General features: G+C 43.6%; 2 protein-coding genes across 8 annotated transcripts in view; one reads left to right on the forward strand and one right to left on the reverse strand.

Moving 5' to 3' along the window:
* The window catches only part of BIVM (basic, immunoglobulin-like variable motif containing), a 40,769-nt gene extending 29,905 nt beyond the window's left edge, over positions 1 to 10,864 (reverse strand). For 3 of the 7 annotated variants that reach the window (XM_059144397.1, XM_059144396.1, XM_059144390.1), the window contains exons 1-2: positions 10,376 to 10,512; positions 4,507 to 5,106 (exon numbers count right to left, since the gene is read on the reverse strand). In XM_059144397.1, coding sequence (XP_059000380.1) covers positions 4,507 to 4,984 — 478 coding nt within the window. In that variant the 5' untranslated portion in view covers positions 4,985 to 5,106; positions 10,376 to 10,512. Of the gene's footprint in view, positions 1 to 4,506; positions 5,107 to 8,866; positions 9,081 to 10,117; positions 10,258 to 10,375; positions 10,513 to 10,844 lie in introns of those variants that run through there. The other 4 variants (XM_059144395.1, XM_059144393.1, XM_059144391.1 and 1 more) reach the window with 4 other exon arrangements.
* Positions 10,865 to 10,918: 54 nt separating this feature from the next.
* Positions 10,919 to 22,470, forward strand: POGLUT2 (protein O-glucosyltransferase 2). The gene is made up of 10 exons (XM_059144389.1): positions 10,919 to 11,406; positions 12,761 to 12,966; positions 13,089 to 13,294; positions 13,633 to 13,710; positions 16,047 to 16,219; positions 16,341 to 16,578; positions 18,143 to 18,352; positions 19,028 to 19,117; positions 20,323 to 20,430; positions 22,240 to 22,470. Exons 1-10 carry the CDS (start codon positions 11,225 to 11,227, stop codon positions 22,255 to 22,257), a joined length of 1,509 nt encoding a protein of 502 aa, XP_059000372.1. The 5' UTR covers positions 10,919 to 11,224; the 3' UTR covers positions 22,258 to 22,470.
* Positions 22,471 to 24,294: the final 1,824 nt, after the last annotated feature.

The raw sequence follows: 24,294 nt of genomic DNA on the forward strand, positions 1-24,294 counted from the left end.
TGTTATAAAAATCAAATAAAAGTTAATATTTTATTTTTATGAGTCATGATAATTATAAAACATAGACTATATAGATATACGCCTAGAAAACAGACACGGAAAGGGGCTTGTTTCATTCACTCAAATTGCTCTACAATAAAACCCAAACCTCGGAAACTCTTATGACACAGGGGATTTCTCTGATTTTTCTAATAATGACAAACACTATAATATCCAGAAACAAGCTTCTCCCCATTTCTTCTAGCTATTCCCTTTAAGTCTTCACAGAGAACACAAATTTTTACAGAGCTGAACAACCACTGGCAAACATGAGTTAAGTCTCATTCTGAAGTTTCTTTCACTAATAAAATATATTTTAGGGTGTAAGAAGATGGAAAATCTACTTCCCATGTCTTGGCTGCCCAATAATCCCTAATGCCCTACGTAATTTTCCCACCCACTTAAAATCTTAGAGGCTAATGGAGCCTGGTGATCTGTGACTCCAGCAGCGCCCAGAGTGGTCTGGACCTGCATACTTTCCTCTAAAGCTTACCCAAGCATACCCTCTGTCCCCTTCTACTCTACTCCTAGGAGCCCCCTGGGCTAAATAAGTGTGTATTCCAAATGCGCACCCTTCATGAAATCCCCACGTGGCCACAAGAAGAGCTGGTCTCACAGGCATAATTCAATGCAGTTTGAGAGAGGGATGCTCTGGCAAAGTAGAAGCTAAGATTGAGAGAGGAATGTAACAGACCAACAGCTAAATACGCTGTCTCCCCATCTCAGCAACTCCAGGAGGCTTTGCCCACCTTCCCTTGTCATTGTCATATTCCTTCTTCCAGTCCTCATCCTCCCCCTAACACACCATCTAGCCCTAAAACCAAAGAAACATCCATACATACACACCTACCTCTAGTCACTGGCTTTTAGAGAAAGGTCTGAGGATAGCAAATATAAGTAGAATATCTGTCATCTTTTTGACTTGAGGAACCATGGGACAGAGTTTTGGGCAATCATTGTCACTGGAAAGTGAGGTAGGTGAGGACCCCAGAAATAAAACAGCCAGAAAAGGGGAGACTCAAATTTTATGTATACTTTTGGCCCAAATCTTAGGCTGATCCTGGAACCATGCATGCACAGAGAAGACCCCAAACATCACAGCTAAGGCTTAAAAAATCAAACAGAGATTTGAAATGTCATCCAGAGACCAAATTGGCAATTTTAGTCAAACCAAATTCAATGCTGCTAAAATTAAAAACAAACAAATGAACAAACATAAAATAAAACACTCTTAGGAGGAATATATCAGAATCAAAAATTGCCACAACATTTCCAGTTCCTTGGGTGCAGTTCAAAATTATTAAACATGTAAGGAAACTGAAAAATGTGACACCTTCTCAAGAAAAAGAAAAAGAAAAAAAAAGATAAGACCAACTCTGAGATGACCCAGATCTTAAAACTGGTAGACAAGGGTTTTAAAGTGGGTATGATAACTATGCTTTATGAGATAGACACAATCTTCCAGTAATTAATGAAAATGAAATGAATGAAAAAATGGCAAATCCGGGGTACCTGGGTGGCTCAGTGGGTTAAGCCTCTGCCTTCGACTCAGGTCATGATCCCAGGGTCCTAGGGTCAAGCCCCGCATCAGGCTCTCTGCTTTGCAGGGAGCCTGCTTCCCCCCTTCCCCTCTGTCTTCCTCTCTGCCTATGGTGATCTCTCTCTGTCAAATAAATAAATAAAATCTTAAAAAAAAAAAAAAGATGGTAAATCTAAGATATGAAACACAAACTACTTTAAAAAATGTAAATTCCAGAACTAAAAGAAACAATACCTGAAACAAGTAATTCATTGACTATATTTAAAAGCTATCTTTAAGAGAGGCACTTCTTTTTTTCAGTTATAAGATTTTTATCAAGAGGAAGATGGATCATGTATTTTCTTATCTGAGTGGGGTTGACACACAATGGTACCTTAGTTTCAGGAGCACAACATAGTGAGTCAACAATTTTAGGTATTATGCTCATCTCAAAAGTAGCTACCATCTGTCACTACACAATCCTATTACAGAATCACTGGCTCTGTTCCCTGTGCTGTATGTACCTTTTACTCCCACGAGGTGTTCATTCCATAACTGGAAGCCTGTATCTTTCACTCCCCTTCACCCATTTTGCCCATCCCCCCACCCCCTCCCCTCTGGAAACCACCATTATGTTCTCTATATTTATAGATCTGATTCCACTTTTTGTTTGTTGGCTTATTCATTAGTTTCGGGTTTTAGATTCCATGTACAAGTGAAATCATATGATATTTGTCTTTCCGTGTCTGACTTACACCCTCTAGGTCCATCCGTGTTATACCAAATGCCAAAATCTCATCCTTTTTTTTATGATTGAGTAGGAGAGATGGACTTTAAATATAAAAAGATACAAGTTGAAAATATATGGCTGGAAAAGGATATACTATGCAAACACCAGTCAAAAGAAAGCTGGAGTAGTTAGATGAATATCAAAGTCACTTTCAGAAAAACAATTATTACTAGGAATAATGAGGGACATTTCATAACAACAAAAGGTCAATGCAACAAGAGGAAATAAAAATCATAATTGCGTGTGCACTAATAGCAGAGTTTCAAATTGCATAGAAGCAAAAATCAACAGAAGTAAATGCAGAAAAGATGACCATTATAATTGATTTTTAACACTCCATTTTCAGCAATTGATAGAGCAAGATAAAAATTAACTGAAGTGAAAACTAAAAAGATGTGAAAAACATTCTCAAACACTAATCCAGTAAATATTTATAGAACGCTACACCCAGCAACTACAGAAGAGGCAGATAGTCTTTTCAGATGCACATGGTACATTCACCAACGCGGACTGTAGTCTGGGTCAAAAAAACAAGTCTCAGCCCACTCTCAAAAACTGAGGTCTTATGTCCTCTGTCCATAATGGAATGGAATTTGAAATCAACATTAGCAAAAGCACCCAAATATTTGGAAATTAAGCAGCACAGTTCTAAACAGTAATGCATGTATCAAAGAAGAAATCACAAGGAAAATTAGAAAATACTTTACATCAAGTGATAATAAAAATACGGCAGGCCAGCATGTGTGGATAGTGGCTGAAACAGTCCTCACAGAGCAGCTTAAAGCACTGAACGCTCATAGGAGAAAAGTCTTGAATCCGAAAGTTGTAGTAAACCCAAAGTAAGCAGAAGGAAGAAAATAATAAGCAGAAATTAGTAGAATAGTGAGCAAACAACCCAGAAAATTAACAAAGCTAAAAGCTGGTTATTTGAAAAGATGGACAAAACTGATAAAGCTGTAGCCAGAAAAAAAAGAGAGAACATACATGACCAGTATCAGGAACAAAAGAGGAGTTATTACTAAAGACCCTGTAGATATTAGAGGGATAAAGGGGACTATTAGAAATAACTTTATGCCAACAAAACCAACAACTTGGATAAAATGGACAGACTAAAACTGGACAGAATTAATGGGAATCAAGACAACTCCATAACCACATTATTAGAGATTTTTAATACCCCTCTGAAAACCCCTCAGAAAACAGGAGAGATCACTTCCCAACTGGTCTCAGGAACCTGTATAGCCCTAATGCTAAACCTAAAAAAGATATTATGAAAAAATTATAGACCAATCACCCATAAAAAATAGACACAAAGTGAACCCCCCCAACACACTGAGAATTACAAATTTACCCAATATTCTGTGAAACACACTGATCTGGCAAATGAACAAGAAGTATGGAGGTTTTACCAAATGGTCAGAGACACCTAGGAGTACAATACAAACACTAGCTCTGCCTCATACTAGCTATCAACTTTCCACAAGCAACTTATCATCCCCTCTGAGCCCCAATTTCTTTACCTTATATAAAATGACGATAAGAGTACCTACCACATAAAAATCCCGTATTACTATGAGTTCAGAAGAAAGAAGTGAAAAGCAGCAGTTTCTGCCACAGGGCCACCACACTGCAAATGCAAAGGCTGTGTATTGCAAGCTAGGTGAATAGCCCTCTCTTAAATTGTGCAGTACACAACCTACTCAGAAGTACCTAGAGACCTTGCTGGGTGCTCGAAAAATTTTCACAAGAAAAAGCCACAATGTTATATGGTAGAAAAGAAAATGAAATGTTTAATTGGGAAAGATGAGTTCAAGTCTCTGCAAAATCACAAAATAATATGTTATTTTAGCCACCTCGTGAACCATTTATAAGCTACCACATACTTATCTGTAATACCTGTATTTTACAGGATTCTTAGATTTTTCAAAGCTCTCAAAATGCACAGGTTATGTGTGAAGTTTGCAGTGGTAACCTATTAAATGAACTAAATGTCTTCTGCCCAAAGTTATTTTTTAACTACAACGACAGACGACAGACAACAGATGGCAATGTTCCTTGTTCGGCATTATAAAAGGAAACCGTGTTAAATGGCAAGCTTAAACAAGCTATGTTGTTTTCTGATTATTTTCACATGTGAAATTCAAGCCTCCTTCCTTACCTGATTTGTGTTTCAAATTTGTGGTCACCCCGTCAAATTCAGTTTTATCGATTTCCCATGCAAGAGGTAGCTTGCCCAGGCTACTGGATAAATGTTCCAAGCTATTTTCTTCATTGTAGATGATTTCCGATGCACTCGTTGGGATGCCAATGTATCTTGACGGATTATTTCCAGCAGGTAAAGAGGTACTATCAGGGAGGCAAGAAGAGCGGGTTGAATTTGGAGTTTTATAGATTGAGGTTGCCTGGTTGAGAAACGCATAGTCTGAACAGATGGCATAAATTTTCTCCCGAGTGTGGGTCACTGGACAGCTCCACGGGTAATGACCATCTCCTTTGTGACCCAAGGGTGTCCCCGAGGCACGAGTGCAGAAAGACTGAACAGCACCTTGTAGATCCTCTTCAGGAGACTTTCTCTCGGATTTGTGCTCACCATTTCCAGAATCATTTGCCCTTTCTGCTTCTGCAATGTTAGGCATTGAATGCAACCAGAAAAGTTCTGTTACAAAGGAGAAGTTGCAGCTCTTTCTACGACTTGAAGACCAACTGTGACGATCGTTTACAGCATTCTACAGAAACCAGAGAGCTGCAAGATGGGCTCCTAAGAAAAGAAGGAGGAGAAAGAAACATCAACAATCCACGAGAGACTCCAAAAGCACTGAAAAATGGATCAAGTGTTTCACGTGCCTTCATCCAATAAATATTTTACAACATTATACACCTACAGCCACAATCACTGGCCACTGTCTTATTAAAACATTATTTTACAATAATGCTTCATAGTAACAAAAAGAACTCAGTGAAAAATGGGCAAAATATCTGAATAGTGACTTCTTTAAAGACAGTGTAGAAATGGCCAAGAAACCCATAAAAAGATGCTCAACATCACTAGACATCGAGGAAATGCCAATCAAAACCACAAGACATTATGTCACACCCAGCAGAATGGCTCTAATGGAAAAGATAGATCATATAAAGGATTGAGGATGTGGAGAAACTGGACCCCTCCTACCCTTCTGATGGAAATGCAAAACAGTTCAGTCACTTTGGAAAACAGTTCCTGGAACATTTACAGTTACCATAGGAGCAAGCAATTTCACTCCTAAGTACATATCTAAGAGGAATGAAGACATACATCCACACAAATATTCACAGCAGCATTATGTACAATAGACAAAAAGGAGAGACAACCCAAAGGCCTATCAACTGATGAATGAATAAATAAAAGGTAGCATATACAAGCAATGGGATATTTTTCAGGCAACAAAAATAAAGGAAGCACCCACCCACGCTACAACAAGGATGAGCCTGAAAAGCATGATACTAAATGAAGGAAGCCCATCATCCCAGAGCCTAATAATGTGTGATACCACGTATATGAAATGTAAAATAGGCAAGTCTCTAGTGACCGAAATTAGATTCGCGGGTTGCCTAGGGCTGGGAGGGCGGAGGAGGTTGAGGATGATAAGGGTTTCTGTTTGGAGTAATGAAAATATTCTATAATTGATTGAGGTGATGACCATACAACCTTGTGAATATACTAAAAGCTACTGAATCGGACATTTTAAACAGGTGAATTGTATAGTGTGTGAATTTCCTCTCAATGAAGCTGTGCATTCATCGCCATGACCGATTATAATTAATAGTCACTAACTTCTTCTCAGTCTCAGGAAAAACTGATTTTTAAGTCTACACCAATTCCTTTAGGGAAGAAAACAGAGAACAGTTCAAAAAGCAAGCAAGGGCATTTGAGGAAGCTGAAGATTTATACAAAAGCAAGACCCTGATAAGTCAGACCATTACAGGTGGGAGAGGGTACTCGATGCAGGCACCTGGTGGAGTGGGCCCACTTCACAGGGCTCTAGAGATGTGGTTCCAGAGACACAACCCACCCTGGGTGACCAGTTTGATATTTACTACTTATTATCTCCACCCATTCACTTATTTAAAAAATTAGAATAATATTCATAAGTTCCAGAAAAATGATTCTATAAAACCCATCACACAAATACTGAATGATAAAAACCACTGAAGCAATAAGAAAAAACAGAAGAATGATTGCCACAAGGGCCAAGATCACTCTAAGTCTGTGAGGAGAAACCAGTAAAGGTAATGCCTATCCTTCGTGTAATTTAAAGCAACGGAGCTCAGTACAAGGGGGAGTCCATATATCCTAGAAAAGATCCCATTATCTTTGTTTTTAAGGAATGCTTTCCTTCTATTCAAACCTTCATGTAGTGATTTTTTTAGTAATTGGTGCCGTTTATAGTTCTTTGCAGGAAGAACTGGCTGGAGCTTCACCATCAAAGATGGAAACCCCAACTGTATCATTTTAGAAACTTTTTTCAAGAAATCCTAGGAGTACTTATAGGGGATCTATAGCCAGGAAGCTTTTATGCCTTCTTCTTCCTCATCTCCTGGCGTCATGGTCATGTTGGAGGAAGATGCAAAGAGAAGGTCAGTGCCTGAGGTCACACAGACCAAACTGGGCTTTTCTGAGGAGGCAGTTTCTGATTCTTAGCAGATAACCTTACAGAGCATTTTCTACTGACCTGTTACCCTCGTGCCTTTCTCTAAGAGCCAGCATGGTGGGCAGAGGTAGCTATTATCTGTGGCGTTGGGGGTGTATGGATGGGTTATGGTAGGGTCAGGCATGAAAGACAGCATAGGGTCCTGCTAAGTAAGGGTTGGAGACCCAAGCGTGTTGGAGTCAGTCTGGGTCAGGTGGGAGAAGAGGGAGATAGAAATGTTCCAGGGACTATTCTTATCTCTTCATCTCCAGCTTAGCTTCGACTTTGCCAGAGCGTCCATCCTCAGATTTAATGGAATTATGCCCACGGGCCCAGCTTCTGTGTGGCAGTGTAGGCATGAAGGATGCTTCACTTGGAATATATATTGAATATGCTTATCAAAAACATAGGCAAAAGAAATCAGTGCATTTGAACATAAAAGGTAAGAATGAGCTCTCTGCAAGCTAAAGAAAAGAAAGAATATAACACTAGATGAATAAAAAGTTTAACAGCCTGATTTTGTTTGCATTTGGACTTTGCTATTAAATAATAGTCACTAAACAAGAATGATCTCTTTGGTTGTACTCTACCAAAAAAAAAGTGAAGATCATCAAAGTAGGGATATATTTTATACTGATTGTCAATAAAAGCCACCAGTGGTCTGAAAACTTTCTCACTTGAACCATTGTTTAAGGAAACTTCTCTTTGAAAAACTGTGTGATATGTCTAGATTTTTATCATAGAAGTAAAACAAATGACAAAAAGATACTGCAAAGTACCAAGATATTACACAGAAAGTGAAAGTTATCCAAATCCCATGACCCAAGCATAGCTGGAGTTTATTTTCTTTCCTTATTCTCTGCCAGATCCATGTCTGTTCTCCTCATGTCAATGACAGCTTGAGGCTAAGGGTGCTAGTTATCATGTCCCCAGGCTTTCCTACAAGTGAACTGAGCACAAGTTATTACTGATAACAGAATCACTAGAGACAGCAATTACTGTATTATGTTGTAATTATAGCTTCAGGAAATACTGAGTTATAAGGCCATCAGGTTGTCCCTCCACTAAATAGCCTGCAGCTCCCACCATTTTGTCCTATCTTGTAGCTCCTTTTGTTCCTAATTTTGTCAACCATTCCTAATTCCATCCCCACCCTAAAACCTTCTGCTCTTAGAAAAAAGCCAACGGGCTTGTCTGGTCCAGGGTCCTTTCCTTTAGCATCTCCTGATCACTCCTCCCCCTTGCTCTTTCCAACTTTCCATTCTCCAGAGGTCTTTCTCAAGGTTCGCCAGGGTTATCCTTAGGGATGATCATTTGTGAAAGTCTCATCAACAAATAATTACCCTTAAGTGCCTACATCATTCCGGGCATTATTTTAAGCTCTGGATTAGGAGCTTAGATTCCAGGATTTCCGAGGAGAGGCCTTAGGAATCAGGAGCCGGACTATTAGCCAAGAGGCCTCTTTTTCCCCCTCCCCGGTTCTCATCTGTGAGATCTGAGTTTCCAGAGAGCCGATGCTCTATTAAAATATTACAAGTAATGATTGATTGCAGGACCTAAGTCTGAATTTAATGATGCATTCTTCCGATCACGGGGCAAGCAACTCGCAGTTTCACTGTGAGTGAACGAAATTTTATAAAATACACCACTGGAGTAAGGATTTTTAGAAGTCACTAGAAGGAATTGTTCTGTAAAATAAGCGTTCCATTTTTAAGGTCAATATTCATCGCCTAGGCTACCTTCTTTTCGCTTTGTATTTTCAAGCCGTGTGTTGAAATATCAAGTTTGCTTAGGGAACGAAGATCTTACGAAGAGTCTCCTGCGAAGCCTCCCCCATAGGACAACTCTTACGATCTCTATTCTGCACGGAAGGCCGCGGAGACGCAGGAGCCTGGAAAGGGACTTACTGATGGTGAAATACGCGCCCCGAGGCTGGGCCAGATCCGCGAATCCCCAGCGGGTCAGGTCTCGGTCCTTCTCCCCGGTGTCAGCGCCACGCGCTCCGGGCCCCTCGCCGGGCCGGACCCGAGCCCCTCGCCCGGCTGAGGCCGCGGGCCTGCGAAGGATGCCGGGTCCTCCCGCGCGCCGCGGCCGCTTCCAACCCAGGCTCTGCGCAGGCGATCGGAGCTCCCCGCCCCTACTCTGCGAAGCTCGCGCGCCGCCGGGCTCGGAAGCCGCCGGGACCCGGGCCACAGTCTCGCGGGCTCGTCCCCGCCGCGCCCCGCCGATGTGTGCGGAGGCGGCGCCGGCGACGGCAGGAGCGAGACCGCGCTCCCTGCCTGCACGCCTCCCGCGGCCTCCCTGGCCCACGAGCGCTCCCCGGAGCCGGGCGACCCCGTCCGCGTCCCCCGTCCGCGTCCCCGCACGAGGCCTCCGGACCCCTCCGCTCGCCTCCCTCGCCGGCCGGAAGCCGGAGTTCGCCGCTAGAGGGAGCGGGCGGAGGCGGCGGCAGTGACCGCCCCCAACCAGCCCGGGTCCGGGGAGGCCCCCGGCGCCCGAGGCTTCAGGGCCGGTGACACGCGGGCAGTGACGGCCCCCGAGCCGAGGGGGAGCAGCCGATTCGAGCTTTGAATGCACCCGTTGATATCAATACTCAAGACAATTGCAAAAGAAAGAAAGAAAGAAAGAAAGAAAGAAAGAAAGAAAGAAAAGAAAAGAAAGAAAAGAAAGAAAAGAAAGAAAAGAAAGAAAAGAAAGAAAAGAAAAGAAAGAAAAGAAAGAAAGAAAGAAAGAAAGAAAGAAAGAAAGAAAGAAAGAAAACAGAAAAGCCCCGCCTGGGCCTCCACCCCCGGCAGCTTTGGCCGGCGGAGCCGACCGGCGGGTCTGGGATTTCGGAGCAGCTGGCAAGGGTCCCGAGAGGGAAGAGGGAGGAAGAGCAGGAGGCTCTGGGTCCGATTCCGGAGCTGACCGTGACCCCTCCTGTGACCCCCTGGCCGCAGAGCGGGCATACGGGGAAGGGACGGTCGCCGCCCGTTACGGTCCAGGCCCTGCCTTGCGTGGCTTAGAGACGCGCGCCGGGCAGGAGCCACCGGCATCCACGCGGGCATCTCCAATCAGGCTTTGTTCCCCAGCACACCCGACCCTTGTTTCCCTAACACTTGCCCCATTTTGCGGCCCAGCTCTTCAGCCGACTTTTTCCCGGGCGGAGGACGGGCACGGATGCAGCGGCCTCCGCTAGGACGGCCCCGGGGCTCCCGACAGGCCGTGGCCCCTGGCCCTCCCGAGGCAGCCCAGGCGGCGTCCAGAGCGGGCGGGCAGGGCAGGCCCGGGCCGCGGCGCCCGGGCGCCAGGTGGAGGGCCCCGCGCGCTGGGCGCACAGCAGCGCGCCGCCACCCCCGCCCGGCCCACAGCCCCGGATACCTCTGGCCTGTGCGGCGGGGTCGAGTCGCTGCGGCCGCCTCAGAGCCGGCACCGGTCCCGGATCACAGCTTCCCGCGCGCGGCCCGCGACGCGCCTCTGGTTACCCTGGGGCTGGCGTCTGTCGTCCCATTGGAGCGCGCGGGGACAGCGCCCTGGACGGCCGTGCCCGGCGACCGGTTGTCAGATATCATGGACAACACCTTCCTCTCATCGTATACCTGCCTTCTGCACGTGCGGAGGCTATGGTGACAATTTTTTTTTTTAATCTTAGCTGTGTCCCCGCATGCCACTCTATTGGGCATCTAGCATATAACTGGTCCCTGAAAGCGGTGACCGCAAAGTAAATAAACGAGTGAGAGGTGGTGAAACCTGGCAGGATTTCCGCTGGTCCGGGCGCGAACTACATGTCCCAGGAAGCCTCTGAGCACGGGCGCCGCCGAGCCAGCCACTTGGAGAAGGCCTTACTCACCCGGCCGACGCGCAGGCCAATCCCCTCGCCCCGCACCTTGGGCTGGAACCTGAGACGGATTCGCCCCCAATGATGCTCCAGTGGCAGGAGCAACAGAAGTTTATCTTTGTCCCGAGAAGGAGGAGTAGCGTGGTTCCTGCTCCTTGGAGCAAAGCGACGGGCATCCATCAGCCGGACAAGCCCCGGCTCCGCCTGTGATTCTCCTGGGGGAAAGTGGAGACCCGCGCGCCTGCCCTGCACAGCAAGGGACATCTTCTGGAGTCGAGTTGGCTGCGGCGATCAGCCAACGTGCCCCTCCTCCCCCGCCCCAGGCGCGGCTGGTTCCGACCGCTTCTTACCCTTCATTTATCCGTGCGTCATTTTGAGAGTCGGTCTTGTAAATGTTTAGCATTTTGCTGCTTTACTGCTTCTTTCTGGGGACAGTGCCAGCACTTGCCGAGACCGGCGGAGAGAGGCGACTCAGTCCGGAGAAGAGCGAAGTATGGGGACCCGGGCTAAAGGCTGCTGTCGTCCTTCCCGCACGCTATTTCTACATTCAGGCGGTGGATACATCAGGAAACAAGTAAGTCGAGAAACAGCTCCCTAACTCCTCTGGAATGCAGTTAAAATGTACTGTTTCTCCTTTTAAGTTTTAGCTGCCCAAGAACTCTTTTTTCCACAGCAGTTTAAATTCCAGGCTATTTGGATGCTATCCACATCTGGTTTTAACAGCCTTTCCCCGTCCTAATCAGTTTTTCTCTGTAGCTTTAGAAGTAATTCCAGATTAGCTCTTCTCCTGGCTGTTCTGATGGGAACTCACACAAGGACTGGAGATACAAAGCCCCTGCCCTTTGCTGGAAGTACTATTTCCACCTACTTTTGCATAAGCTGTTGTAAGGAATGTACACCCAGTTGTTAAAAACTTAGTTGGTTCATCTTTCTTTGGGGCTACCCTCTGTTTTTAGAGAGACATCTGCAGATAAGCATGATTTGAAATGCAGAAAGAAAATTGAAGCACTATTTGAAACTTTACAGTTGAGAGGGAAAGTATCAAAGTGTGAATTTCCTTCATGTTTGTAACGAACATTATTTCATTCCACTGAATTCCAGCAATTAAAATAACTGAAGGCTTAGTTTTAGAATTCACATACTCCTGAAACGATTGTCTTTTTTTACTGGTGGATTCTGACTGTGTATATTTGGTGGGGGGGGGGGGGGGGGGGTCTTGGGTATTTTAAGAAAAACTTCCAGGAAGTTTTCCAAAGCAGAGGGGGGGAGAGTTATCAATTTTGTCACTTGGTTATAACAATTGGGGGAACTAAATACCATCTTCAAAATCTTCATAGCAAAAGCACTCACTTAAAAAAAAAAAACCTTTTATACAGTGTTACTTAAATGATACACAATCTGCTGGCTTTTGCCTATAGATTGTGTATCAATCTACACAATTGAGCATGATTGTGTAGACTGATACACAATCATGCTCAATGATTGTGCTGAGCATGATTTGTAATACTGCTCTTTTAAAGAATCTTTGAGAGAGATTTTTCAAAAAGTCATTATCTTTAGAGGCAAATTCCCAGTTGCATGAAATAAATAGTAGATTGATAAGAATATTTGTATGTATAAAATGCATAAGTGGGTTCTAGGTTTATATAAATATGTAGTGTTTACATATTCCCTTGCAATTTTCTTTTTTTTTTTCCCCTTGCAATTTTCCATTGAAATGTTCATGTGTGGACATTTGTCATCCTCTCCTTTTTTTAAATCTCTGATCCATCACATTCATTCTGGTACTGTAAGCATGTGAGAGAAGCAGCAGACATATTAGGGGAAGAGTATGGAGGAAAGCACTGGGACTCAAAGACTGGACAGCACAATCTTTGTGCACTTGTGCCTTGAAATCATCTCTATATCTCGCTGTTCTTCCCTGACAGCTTCACATCTTCTCCGGGTGAAAAGGTGTTCCAAATTAAAATCTCTGCACCAGAAGAGCAATTCACTAGAGTTGGAGTCCAGGTTTTAGACCGAAAGGATGGGTCCTTCATAGTAAGATACAGAATGTATGCAAGCTACAAAAATCTGAAGGTAGAAGTTAAATTCCAAGGTCAACATGTTGCCAAATCTCCGTATATTTTAAAAGGTAACTTGTAACATAATTTTAAAACAGCAGTATTTATGAAGACACAGGATGGGTATGTCTTAGGTGTTCTGAGTGCAGAGTGAAATTGTTACTGTGATATTTTGTTACTTTTGTGTCATCAGGGCCAGTTTACCATGAAAACTGTGACTGTCCTTTGGAAGATAGCGCAGCCTGGTTACAGGAGATGAACTGCCCGCAAACCATTACTCAGATTCAGAGAGATCTGGCATATTTCCCTGCTGTTGATCCAGAAAAAATTGCAGAAGAAATCCCAAAAAGATTTGGACAAAGACAAAGCTTATGTCATTATACCCTGAAGGATAACAAGGTACGTTTTGTGATTAAGGTTTGCTTGTTCGATTGATTGATTGTTTTGTTTGTTTGTTCTGACCATGTAGCTCTAAGTAGCTACCAGTGTTTTATTAAAAATCATTCTGTGGAATGCCTGGCTGGCTGAGTTGGTAGAGCGTGCAACTCTTGATCTCGGGGTTGTGGGTTCAAACGTAAAAATAAAATCTTTAGAAAAAAATCATTCTGAGGATCATTGTGATAAGCTTTATCTCAATGAAACCTGCCAGTACTTTTAGATTGACATAATAAACAAAATGGAAATAAGGGCGATGGAAAATAAACCATTAACTTAATACAGGTTCGATTCTCTTTTAGGTTTATATCAAGACTCATGGTGAACATGTAGGTTTTCGAATTTTCATGGATGCCATACTGCTTTCTTTGACTAGAAAAGTAAGTGTTTCTTGTCTCTTAGGTATAATAGACAGTTTCAGCCCAGGTTTTTCCATATAATTAAAAGAAAAATAATCGCATCAGTGGTGTTCTATTCTGGAACCTTATTATAATACTATTCTGGAGCTTTATGTCACATAGGCTACCTGTATGAATTTTCTAGGGTTACTGTCACAGAGTTCTGCAAACAGCAGAAATGTTTGTTCTTTCATAGCTCTGGAGGCTACAAGTCTGAGAGCAAGGTGTCAGCAGGGCCATGCTCCCTCCCTCACTGCCCAGAGACCTGTAGGGCAGGACCCTTCCTTCCTGTCCCTGCTTCTCACCACCTGCTGGCCCTCCTTGGGGCTCCGTGACTTGCAGCCTCCTCACCCCAGCCTCTGCCCCTCATCACACGGCCTCCCCCCATGTGTCTCTTTCTTCCCTTCTGGCAAGGACACTAGTCATATTGGATTGGGGCCCGCCCCCCCTCCAGTATGACCTCAACTTTACTAATTATATCTGCAGCAACCCTAGTTCCAAATAAGGACATTCTGAGATACTGGGGTTTTGGACTTCAGCTTATCTTTGGGGGGGACAGAATTCAACCCACAGCAATACTTTATAAGGGAGAATGTCTTCAAATAAAATTGTTTCAGTACTAAATCTACTTTGAGCCCAGAGAAGGCTTACTATATGCTGAATCCTGTTCCTTGGTATAAAGTGATTTTCTCAGGGTTCTAGTGTGGTACCTCTCAGTGATAGTAAACTGGCTGATTGGGAAAACTATACCCATACTGTTACTGGTTGCTTAATAACAATTTATTGGATAATCTCTGTCTATAATTTGACTGAATTACTCATGGAAAATCAGTACCTTCTCAAGCTTGAGAGCACTTAGACTGAGTTTATTTTGAATATAGGAAGCTACTAAGCATCTGTATTCTGCCTCCTTCGGCGAAGACTTCGGGGTGCTGGCAGGTTTTCCTTGCTCATCTGTGTCAATCCATGGAAAAATAATACTTCAGGATTCCAGTTTCTCGAGATGCTTCTCAGACTGACCAAAGCCCCAAACATTTACCTATGGCTTGATTTAAGAAAAAAAAAAAAAAAAGAACAGGTTCTTTGAACACACTTGTGCACTTGTCAGTGGAGGTAGTCTAGCTGGGAAATCCCTAGAGCTGGCTTTGGTGTTGGGCTTCCAGAGTTTAGATTCTGGTCCCTCCATTGTCTGGGTGGGGGGTGTATTTATTTTAATTGGGTGCATCTGGCTCATTAACCAGGAACTCTAGTCCCTGTGCTTTGAGCTGTAACTATTTTCCAGTAATTCCCTTTCTGTCTCTGATCATCCTCGAGTCTTTTGGCAGCATTAGAACCAAGATTATCTTTGTCATTGCATCTCTTTTGGAAGCCAGTCTATTGGCCAATTTGCACATCCACGGAAAGGATATCTAGTATATATATATATATATATATATACATATATATATATATATATGAAAGTATTCTGAAAAATTACCCACTATTCAAGTTGAGGTAATTATCGTCACCTGAAGCTTTTAAAGTTGGTCTTTCATTTAGTACAAGTTCTCATTTTTCTTGGGTTTCACCACTTACTGGGTGGTCGGCGGTGCTTCAGGGGAGGGTATTATGTGAATCCAGCTAAAGTGAAAAGGTAGGTAGATGCAAACCAAGGAAGAAACCCGTGTGGGGTTCGAGGTTGCTGAGAACAGACAGCACACATACACGCCTCAAGGGCTGTAGTACTTACTTAGAGCAGAGGACAAGGAACAGGATCCGGTCCCTTGCTGTGTGCCCCTGGGCCTGCAGATCAGCTCCCCCAGCCCTGCCCTGGGACCCTCCTGTGGGGTCTGAGATACAGCAGGCTGGGCTACCTGAGGGCCATGGACAGCTGCGCTTAAGCAGAACAAGAAGTACAGGGGCACCTGGGTGGCTCAGTGGGTTAAAGCCTCTGCCTTCGGCTCAGGTCATGATCTCAGGGTCCTGGGATCGTGCCCCGCATCAGGCTCTCTGCTCAGCAGGGAGCCTGCTTCCTCCTCTCTCTCTGCCTGCCTCTCTGCCTACTTGGGCTCTCTGTCTGTCAAATAAATAAATAAAATCTTAAAAAAAAAAAAAAAAAAGAACCAGAAGTACATTCGCTCACAAGGAGGCGAGCCCAGCCCAGACTGCGAGGCTCTGTCTCTTGGCAAAGAAGTGTTCCAGACCTGGGACCCATTCTTACATGGCCAAGCAGGGGTGGAACTACTGCATGCACGAGGCTGCCTTTCCCACACACTGACCCACAGAAGGGATTATCCTCTACAGCTCCCGTAGAGAAGCTCTTTACTTTCTTTTTCCAGGTGAAGATGCCAGATGTGGAGTTTTTTGTGAATTTGGGAGACTGGCCTTTGGAAAAGAAGAAATCCAGCTCACACATTCATCCCATCTTTTCCTGGTGTGGCTCCACAGATTCCAAGGATATCGTGATGCCAACCTACGACTTGACGGACTCTGTTCTAGAAACCATGGGCCGGTGAGCGATGGGTCTAAGGCGACCCAGAGCCTTGGTTTTCTTTCCTTGCTGAGTTCTTTCTCAGCGACCTTTGCGCTGGGATGGTCTGAGAGGGAAACCTGTTGCACTTTCTGTCTTCCAGAGTAAGTCTGGACATGATGTCTGTGCAAGCTAACACGGGTCCGCCCTGGGAACGCAAGAACTCCACTGCTGTGTGGCGAGGGCGCGACAGCCGCAAAGAGAGGCTCGAACTGGTTAAGCTCAGCAGGAAACACCCGGAACTCATAGACGCTGCCTTCACCAACTTCTTCTTCTTTAAACATGATGAAAGCCTGTATGGTCCCATTGTGAAACACATTTCATTTTTTGATTTCTTCAAGGTATGACATCAGTTGTGTCCAGTCCTTTTTGTCTTTCCAGATGTCCTCATTTGGGGGAAGCAAAACTGAGGCCTATAAACGATAGGGGCAAGAGAGGTGAGCACAAACTTTAGTGAACATCAAGGAGTGAGGCCCCAGGGACTGCTTTGGTCATGTGGGTTATACAGAGCACCCAGACTTGACCTTAAATATGCAGCAAGGGAGCTTGGGGCCTGGGTAGAGCAAGAATTTTTTTTCCCAACTGACCCTCAAGGTAAGCACATGTCAGCCCCAAATCGTTTATTATTAAATACATGTATGTGGTTTTACAAATACTTCTCCCAAAACATCACAACAGTCTAAAGAAGATTTAAACCAGGTGTCTCTTCTCAGACTTTCTGATAGGGAAATGTCTTGAAACCCATCCAAATTATTGCCTAGGAGTTCTGGGGATTAGGGAGGGCTTTCTGTATCTAAAATGTGGATTACTCATGTTTCCCGGGAAGGGATCCTTTTTCTTTTCCTTTTTTCTTTTTTTTTTTTTTTTTAAGAGATTGATTTATTTACTTACTTGACAGACAAGTAGGGAGAGAGGCAGGCAGAGACAGAGAGAGGGGGAGGCAGGCTCCCCACTGGGCAGAGAGCCCGATTCGGGGCTTGATCCAGGACCCAGGACCCTGGGATCATGACCCGAGCGAAGGCAGAGGCTTTAACCCACTGAGCCACCCAGGCGCCCCAGGGGTCCTCTTTGCACTGCTAGGCCGTGGAACATTGCCCGTTTCTCCAAACCACTAAGCGTTTTCTAAAGACCCATGTCATGGAATGAACGGTGGACAAAAGGTAGTCACCTGTCCTCTGTATGTGGGAAGGCAAGTGATTAGCAAGCTCTATCTGTGCTGTAGATAGCCACGTTTTCTTCTGATGGGTTACATGCCAGCAGGTGGACCGACACAATGCTGTAAATTGAATTGTCAGTGTTTCCTCCATCTGCTTATCACAAAGACTTTTGAAAGAGTTGGTCATAGAACCCAAGGGAGCTGTCATTAGCCATCCCCCTTCAGAGAATGTTCTGTCATGCCTTTGCTTTATTCCCACCTGTGCCATTTGCTACAACTAAAGACTAAGTGATTACCAACAGTTCTGTGAATATTTTTATTCATAGAAGCTCTCACCCCAGAGCTTGTTAATTTCCTCAGGACTTGCATGAAGCCATCTGGTGTGTAAAAGCGGTGGTTAATATGGCCTAGGCTGCCGTCCTCAGGTGCTCCTAGGTGATCAGTAAAGCAGTAGAGGGATTACAAAAGCACGATAAATTTGTCTTTCCTAGGACAGCAGTCTTACTATTTTATTGTCTTCTTTAATGTTAGACACGTGGCCCCTTTGGGACATTTAGGAGAGCACGCAATAAGCCTTTAGCTCTAGGTCAGGTGTTCTATGATAACATTTACTCCATGGCAGGGAAGGAAGGCAAAATCTGGCCAGTTTGCGCCTGACAATGATGAGGCTTCAAGTTAGAGAGAGGAGGAGAATCACGAGTGGAGAACGGCGATCTAATGACGGCTTTTATTTTACCGCTGTCCTGCAGCATAAGTACCAAATAAACGTCGATGGCACTGTCGCTGCCTATCGCCTGCCATATCTCCTCGTTGGTGACAGCGTGGTGCTAAAGCAGGACTCCATCTACTATGAGCACTTCTACAACGAGCTGCAGCCCTGGAAACATTACATTCCCGTCAAAAGCAATCTGAGTGATCTTCTAGAGAAGCTCCAGTGGGCCAAAGATCATGATGAAGAGGTAAGGTCCGTCTCTTCTACCCGTTCATTTTAAACGTCTTGTTCCTGAAAAGCATTCAGCATATGCTCAGATATGGACCCTTACCTGTAAATGAGACGCCGCCTCCCCACGGCACACATCAGCCCCCTCGGGGTGAGCACAGACGTCTGGGCTTGGGTTCACTGTCCACTCTGCACTTGAAACGAAAAGCTGCAATGTTGGCCTCAAGGACACTCTCTCTTTTGGGCAGGTTGGTCAGAGCCCCCAAGCACTGCCTCATCTCTACTAGCAATATGAAAATTAAGAATGGCCAGTCCAGCAGGAAGAAAAACTAATGGCTGTAGATTAAAAGGCAGGATTGCATGAAGTACACTTCAAACGAATTGCTGAGAAGTGTTAAAGCAGTGCGTTAAACTTTGTCTTGCATTTACTTTACAAGGTCATTGTCACTCTGCCAGAGAGGCTTAATTCTAGAAGGTCTAGTATGATTCCTCAGACTTTCAAGTCTTAAAAAAAAAAACTCCTTTAATCTGAGCATACCCTCTTAAATGTTCCTTTAACACATAAGATTACCCTCAAAGATATTCCTCCTGCCTTTGTCCCACTATACATGGATTCTGAACATCAGTTTGCATATGCCTGCATGGGGAAAAGAATGTGTTTCATTAAAGGCTTTTGTTGTCATTGTTCCCATAGGCAAAGAAGATAGCAAAAGCAGGACAGGAGTTTGCAAGAAATAATCTCATGGGAGATGACATATTCTGTTATTATTTTAAACTTTTCCAGGTCAGTACTTTCTAAGAGAATAGACATACAATTTGTAATTGGACATGTTAGCAACAAATAATATTTCACTTAATAATTTCTTAAAGTATATTAATATAACGAGAGATATGTATATATACTTATGTGGGCAAAAACCAAGGATCAACATGAAATAGTAATGAAAACACTGCCAAACCAAAGATTAGCTAGAGGAGAATGCTACAACATGGGGAAAGTGTTTATGTTCCCACTCTGGGCTGTGTGGTTGGAAATTGGCCTCTCGTCCTGCAAAATTACTGTACGTAGATCAGTATCTTCTCTGTGTACTCTCTTGCTGCTGCCTTACTGGTCCTTGTCTAAATGGTGCCTAGTGTCTTCAGACCTACAATGCTAACCCCCTATGAGCCATAGCGTCTTTTGGAAAGAGTATTCCTGGACCTGAGCACTTAGGAATAATCAGAGTATATCTGATCATTTAAAAGGCTTTTTTTTTTTTTTTTTTTAAACACAGTAGTAAACAAGTAGTTTGCTAATAACACTACTGGATGTAAATTAAGATTTTTGTTTTAATCCCAGAATTGCCGGTATTGAGCACCAAATCTTAGACTCTGCTACAGAACAAAGTTGGTCTGTTTCTGGTCTGCACTGGCCCTTCCCGCCTTTTTCACCTCCCCAGGGAACAGTGAAGGGATGGAGATGGTGAAATGTGTAAACTGAAGGATCAGGGGATTTACTGCCTGAATTCTTATAGATGCACGGGCTTGTGTTCGTTCACTCTGACTGGAACTAGAGCATCATCACCAGCCCAGGGCAAGTGCATTATAAACGAAGGTAGAGGCTGTGCAGGCCATGGTGGGAATACGCTCTATCCTAAAATTCCCAGTCTACGGGAGATCATGTGCACAATTATTTTCACTTCAAGACAGACGGTGGTAAAACCCAAACCCTACAAGTCATAGAAATAAAGGATAGATTCAGAAGAGGTTCATTAGCAAGAGGCAGCCAATGTCCAAAGGACAGTCACCTCTCAGAAGCTCTGGTGTTGGGGTTTTTAAGGGGAATGTGAAGAATTTTGCTTATCAGAACTTGTCACATATGAGTTAAAAGGAGCATATTCTAGCAAATTCTAGTGCATCAAATTTAGTGAATGTACTTTAAGTTACAAGTATGTAACTTGTAAAGTAAGAATGTACTTTAAGAACACTTTTGAATTGTTGCTTACACAGGAGTATGCCAGCCTGCAGGTGAGGGAGCCCCAGATCCGAGAGGGCATGAAGAGGGTCGAACCACAGGCCGAGGAGGACCTCTTTCCTTGCACGTGCCATAGGAAAAAGGTAACCAGAACTGGCCAATGTCCAAGTAAGAACTGTCAAAGTAAGAGTAAGTCCTCATTCATTCCTTTAGATATTCAGTCAAACAACAAGTATTTGAGCTCCTCTGGGGGCGTCCGTACAGTTCAGTCCACCGGGCAGAGGCCATGGACGGCCAGGCCGAAGAGAGGCCATTGACATGCAGAGAAGAGAGAAGACACAGGAACCCCCGCCACCCCCTCCAGCCTGGCAAAGTGGAGGAAACTTAACTTGACTACATGATCTGAGAATCCAGATCACGTAGCATTTGAATAGATGCTTACAGTTTGAAAAGTATTTTCACATGCATCACGTGAAATAGGTGTGGCAAAGTTCAGTACCTGGGTTTAGAGATTAAAAAATATATGACCATGATTATCAGATTATTCATTTAAGAAGCAATCTCTATTAATAGCAGCACATACTGATTTCATTTATAAAAGGCCGATTCACATAGACTTATAAGGCTAAAAAGGACCTTAAGGACCTTAGGGGTCACCCAGTAAATGCCTTCATTTTACGGTTAAAAAAGTGAGCCTGAAGAAGAATTTAGCTCAGAGTCCTCTAGCTGGATTATAGCAAAGTTAGGACCAAAAACCAGTCTCCATCATCAGATTGTGTGTCTGGTTGTGCAAAAGACTTGATATGGCATTATACTTGTTTTTTGTTTGAATTGAATGAACATATTGTATAAAATTATAATATATATTACACACACATATCTATGGTTTATAGATATACATATACCTAGATAATATACAGACTTGACGTTATTCTAAACAATATCCTCATGTCTCTAAATGGACAAACTCAAAACTGGTATTGTGACTAAAGATGAGAAGGCAGATTTGGCAATTACTATGCCTGTCTCACAGGGAGGTTCAAAAGGAATGAAGTGACCACTATCTCTATATAAAGTGGTGTGATGGAAGCTCACTGACTGACACATTCAGGAATTTTACACATTGGTTAATTTCCAGTAGCTTGGAATCTGCCTGTTGGGAAAGTCACAGGGACAATAGCAGGTGCTACAAATCAGTTTTGGTTATTTTGTTTTTATTTTGCTTATTGGGAGTACTGACTTGCCACTAAGTAACTAACCCTTAGAGAAGTGGTACTTCACCAGTATTAACCCATCAGTGCTGAAAGTTCGTGAAATGAATTAAAGCCATCAAGCAAACAAAAATTGCCAGAATCGGGGGCGCCTGACTGGCTCAGTCAGTAAAGCATGCAACTCTTGATCTCAGGTCTTAAGGTCAAGCCCCACATTGGGTGTAGATAACTTAAAAAATAAAAACCTTTAAAAAACAAATGGCCAGAATTGAAATGTACCTCCTCATGAGATTTGTGATTTGCAGCTCCTTTCTCCAGTCCCCTCACCCACCCACCCACCCCTTTTTTTTTTTTTTTTTTTTTTTTTTTGCTTTTCCTCTTTGTCTAAGTGATTTTGAGGAGTGCCGAATCAGATCTTCCCCGGACTGGTGCACTGAGGGGCTCTGCTAGCTTCCTCCTTGTCTGCCCTAGTCCTTCACTGACCTGATTCACAGCACGGGGCACTTTACGGGAATGCCGACGCTTAGATATTCGTGTTGTCCATCAGTAGTCCCATAAGCCACAGTGTGACTTTCCCCGGGGTGATTCCAGGCACGGTCCTAGGTCCCACAAGCCTCTAGCACCAACTGCCTTTTTTCCTCCTCCCGTCTTTAGGGGAACAGAATTAATAGACTAACGTAAGTTTTCTTGACTCATCTACGACCTCTTGATGGCACTAAATATGTTGCTTCTTGATTGCAGACCAAAGATGAACTCTGATATGCAAAATACCTTCCCTTCACATAATGGTGCTCTGAAGACTCTTAACTGAAAAGAAGAATGTTTTTTTAAATATTAATTCCATGGACAGTACAAAATCCACCGTGTGATTGTCTGGATTATGAACATAGGTTTCTTATGATGCAGTATTCCCAGGACGATCCTTTAAAGCACAGTTTTAAAATTTTGTAATAAAACCACTTTTATTTTAAAGGCCTGTGTTGTGCGGATTATTTGCTGTGTCTGGACCATGGAGCAGGCACACAGGGGGCCTGGACCCTGGCCTCGGTGTGGAACATCACAACAGCCACCACTTATCCGCACACGTGGTCCATACGACACAGCAGTGAACTGCGGTCTTCATGCCACTGTGATTTTGGATATTTAGCCTCATGGCCGAACATAACTCTAACTCCTAGACCTTACAAGACCTTTCATAACCGGCCTCTACCTGCATCTCTAATCCAGTTTCTTACCACCTGCTAACATGTACCCTGAGGTCCAGGAACACCAGCCCCTTACCATTCTGTTGGGGTCTTGCTTCTTACCTTACTTGGTTATGCTTCCTCTTGCTCTGGAATGCCAGATCTCTCTTCTGGCTTGAGTACCCTCCAGTGCGCATCTCAGGAATCCCTCTTTTGAATCTCCCCTGCAAACTTGTATGGCTGTTGTTACCCTGTGGTGTGGTAGCGATCTCGTCATCACCAGATTCGAAGCAACTTGATTACAGAGATCATGATCTCCCATGTAATCTACTAGGGTGCCTGCAACTAGAAAGGCTCAATACCGAATGGGTGGATATTGAAAATCACTTTGAAATGTGATTAAGAGAATGAAAAAGGAGTTAGAAAATCTAAGACTGAAACCATAATATAATGACCTAGAGATTCCTTTACCCAATAGTTTCCCTTCCGTCTGCTGGTTAAGTAATCTATTGCAATTTTTTAAAGTTGTGGGATGTATCCTATACACAGAAGAATATAAAACATATCTGCATCTTGAAAATAATTAGAAAACACCCATGTAATTACAAAGATTCAGCTTGACCAAGCTCTAATCAATCTCCTGAGCCTTCAAGGGCCATCCGCACTTCCTTGTCAAGTCTGGTTTGGACAAGCACTCTGCTCAGTCCGTTTAGAGAGAATCCCCGTCCTCTATATCCCATCACTCTTGTTCTCTAACTGGCTTCCTGGTCCTCCACCAACCCCCCGTGACTGATGTGTTCTCAGCAAGAACCTATTGGGTCAGATTGGCCAGAATCCCTCCAGTCATCCCCAATGATGCCTTAGTAATTTTCTATCCAATGACCTCCACCCTGCTCCTTGGCTGTAAATTCCCATTTGTTCATGTGGTATTTGGAATTGAACTGTTTTTATTCTGAGATCTCTTTCCCCCTATTGCAATAGTCCTGAGTCATATGTATGTATGTCTGTCTTTGTGTATTTTTTTTTCTTAACTACCTTACTGTCTGGCTCTGATTTTGCTTTGATATTTATTACCACTTGGTTTCAAAAATGGAATGCTGCCGGTTCCTTAGAAGTATCTCTGTCTCACCCCATTATCTCCTCACCGGCTCCCGTGTAACCCCTACTGTGATGGTTGTAATCATCTTTTCTTTGCACTTATTTACGGTTCTACCACCTACATATACTCCTCTAAACGATGTAATTGAATCTTGTATATTTTTACATTGACATAAGTGCGATCATACTGAACGTATTTTTGTTGTTACTTGTTGATGCATATAGTGGCAGTACACACATTTATACACGTACACATGATTTCACTGTGAATAGTATCACTCTCTTATCCACTCTATTGTAGAGGGACATTTGTGTGTTCCCATTTTTGGCAATTCCAGTGAAAGCTACTATGAGCATTCCTCTTCATGTTTCCTGGTTCCATTTGCTCAGGAATAAAATTCTGAATAAAGGAATATGATGGAATGATAATGAGGAATAAAATTCTGGGTTATAAAGTATATATATATATACGTCTGCAATTTTACTTGGCAGAAAACTCCAATCTACAGATAAA

Source organism: Mustela lutreola, chromosome 13 (genome assembly GCF_030435805.1).
Source record: "Mustela lutreola isolate mMusLut2 chromosome 13, mMusLut2.pri, whole genome shotgun sequence".
Classification (NCBI taxonomy): Eukaryota; Metazoa; Chordata; class Mammalia; order Carnivora; family Mustelidae; genus Mustela; species Mustela lutreola.

Bases quoted from the DNA above. Each gene is read 5' to 3' on its own strand.
- POGLUT2 (XM_059144389.1), top strand. From the start codon at position 11,225: ATGTTTAGCATTTTGCTGCTTTACTGCTTCTTTCTGGGGACAGTGCCA. The intron at 11,407-12,760 runs GTAAGTCGAGAA...CTTCCCTGACAG, and splicing joins GTGGATACATCAGGAAACAA to CTTCACATCTTCTCCGGGTG. The intron at 16,579-18,142 runs GTATGACATCAG...GCTGTCCTGCAG, and splicing joins CATTTTTTGATTTCTTCAAG to CATAAGTACCAAATAAACGT.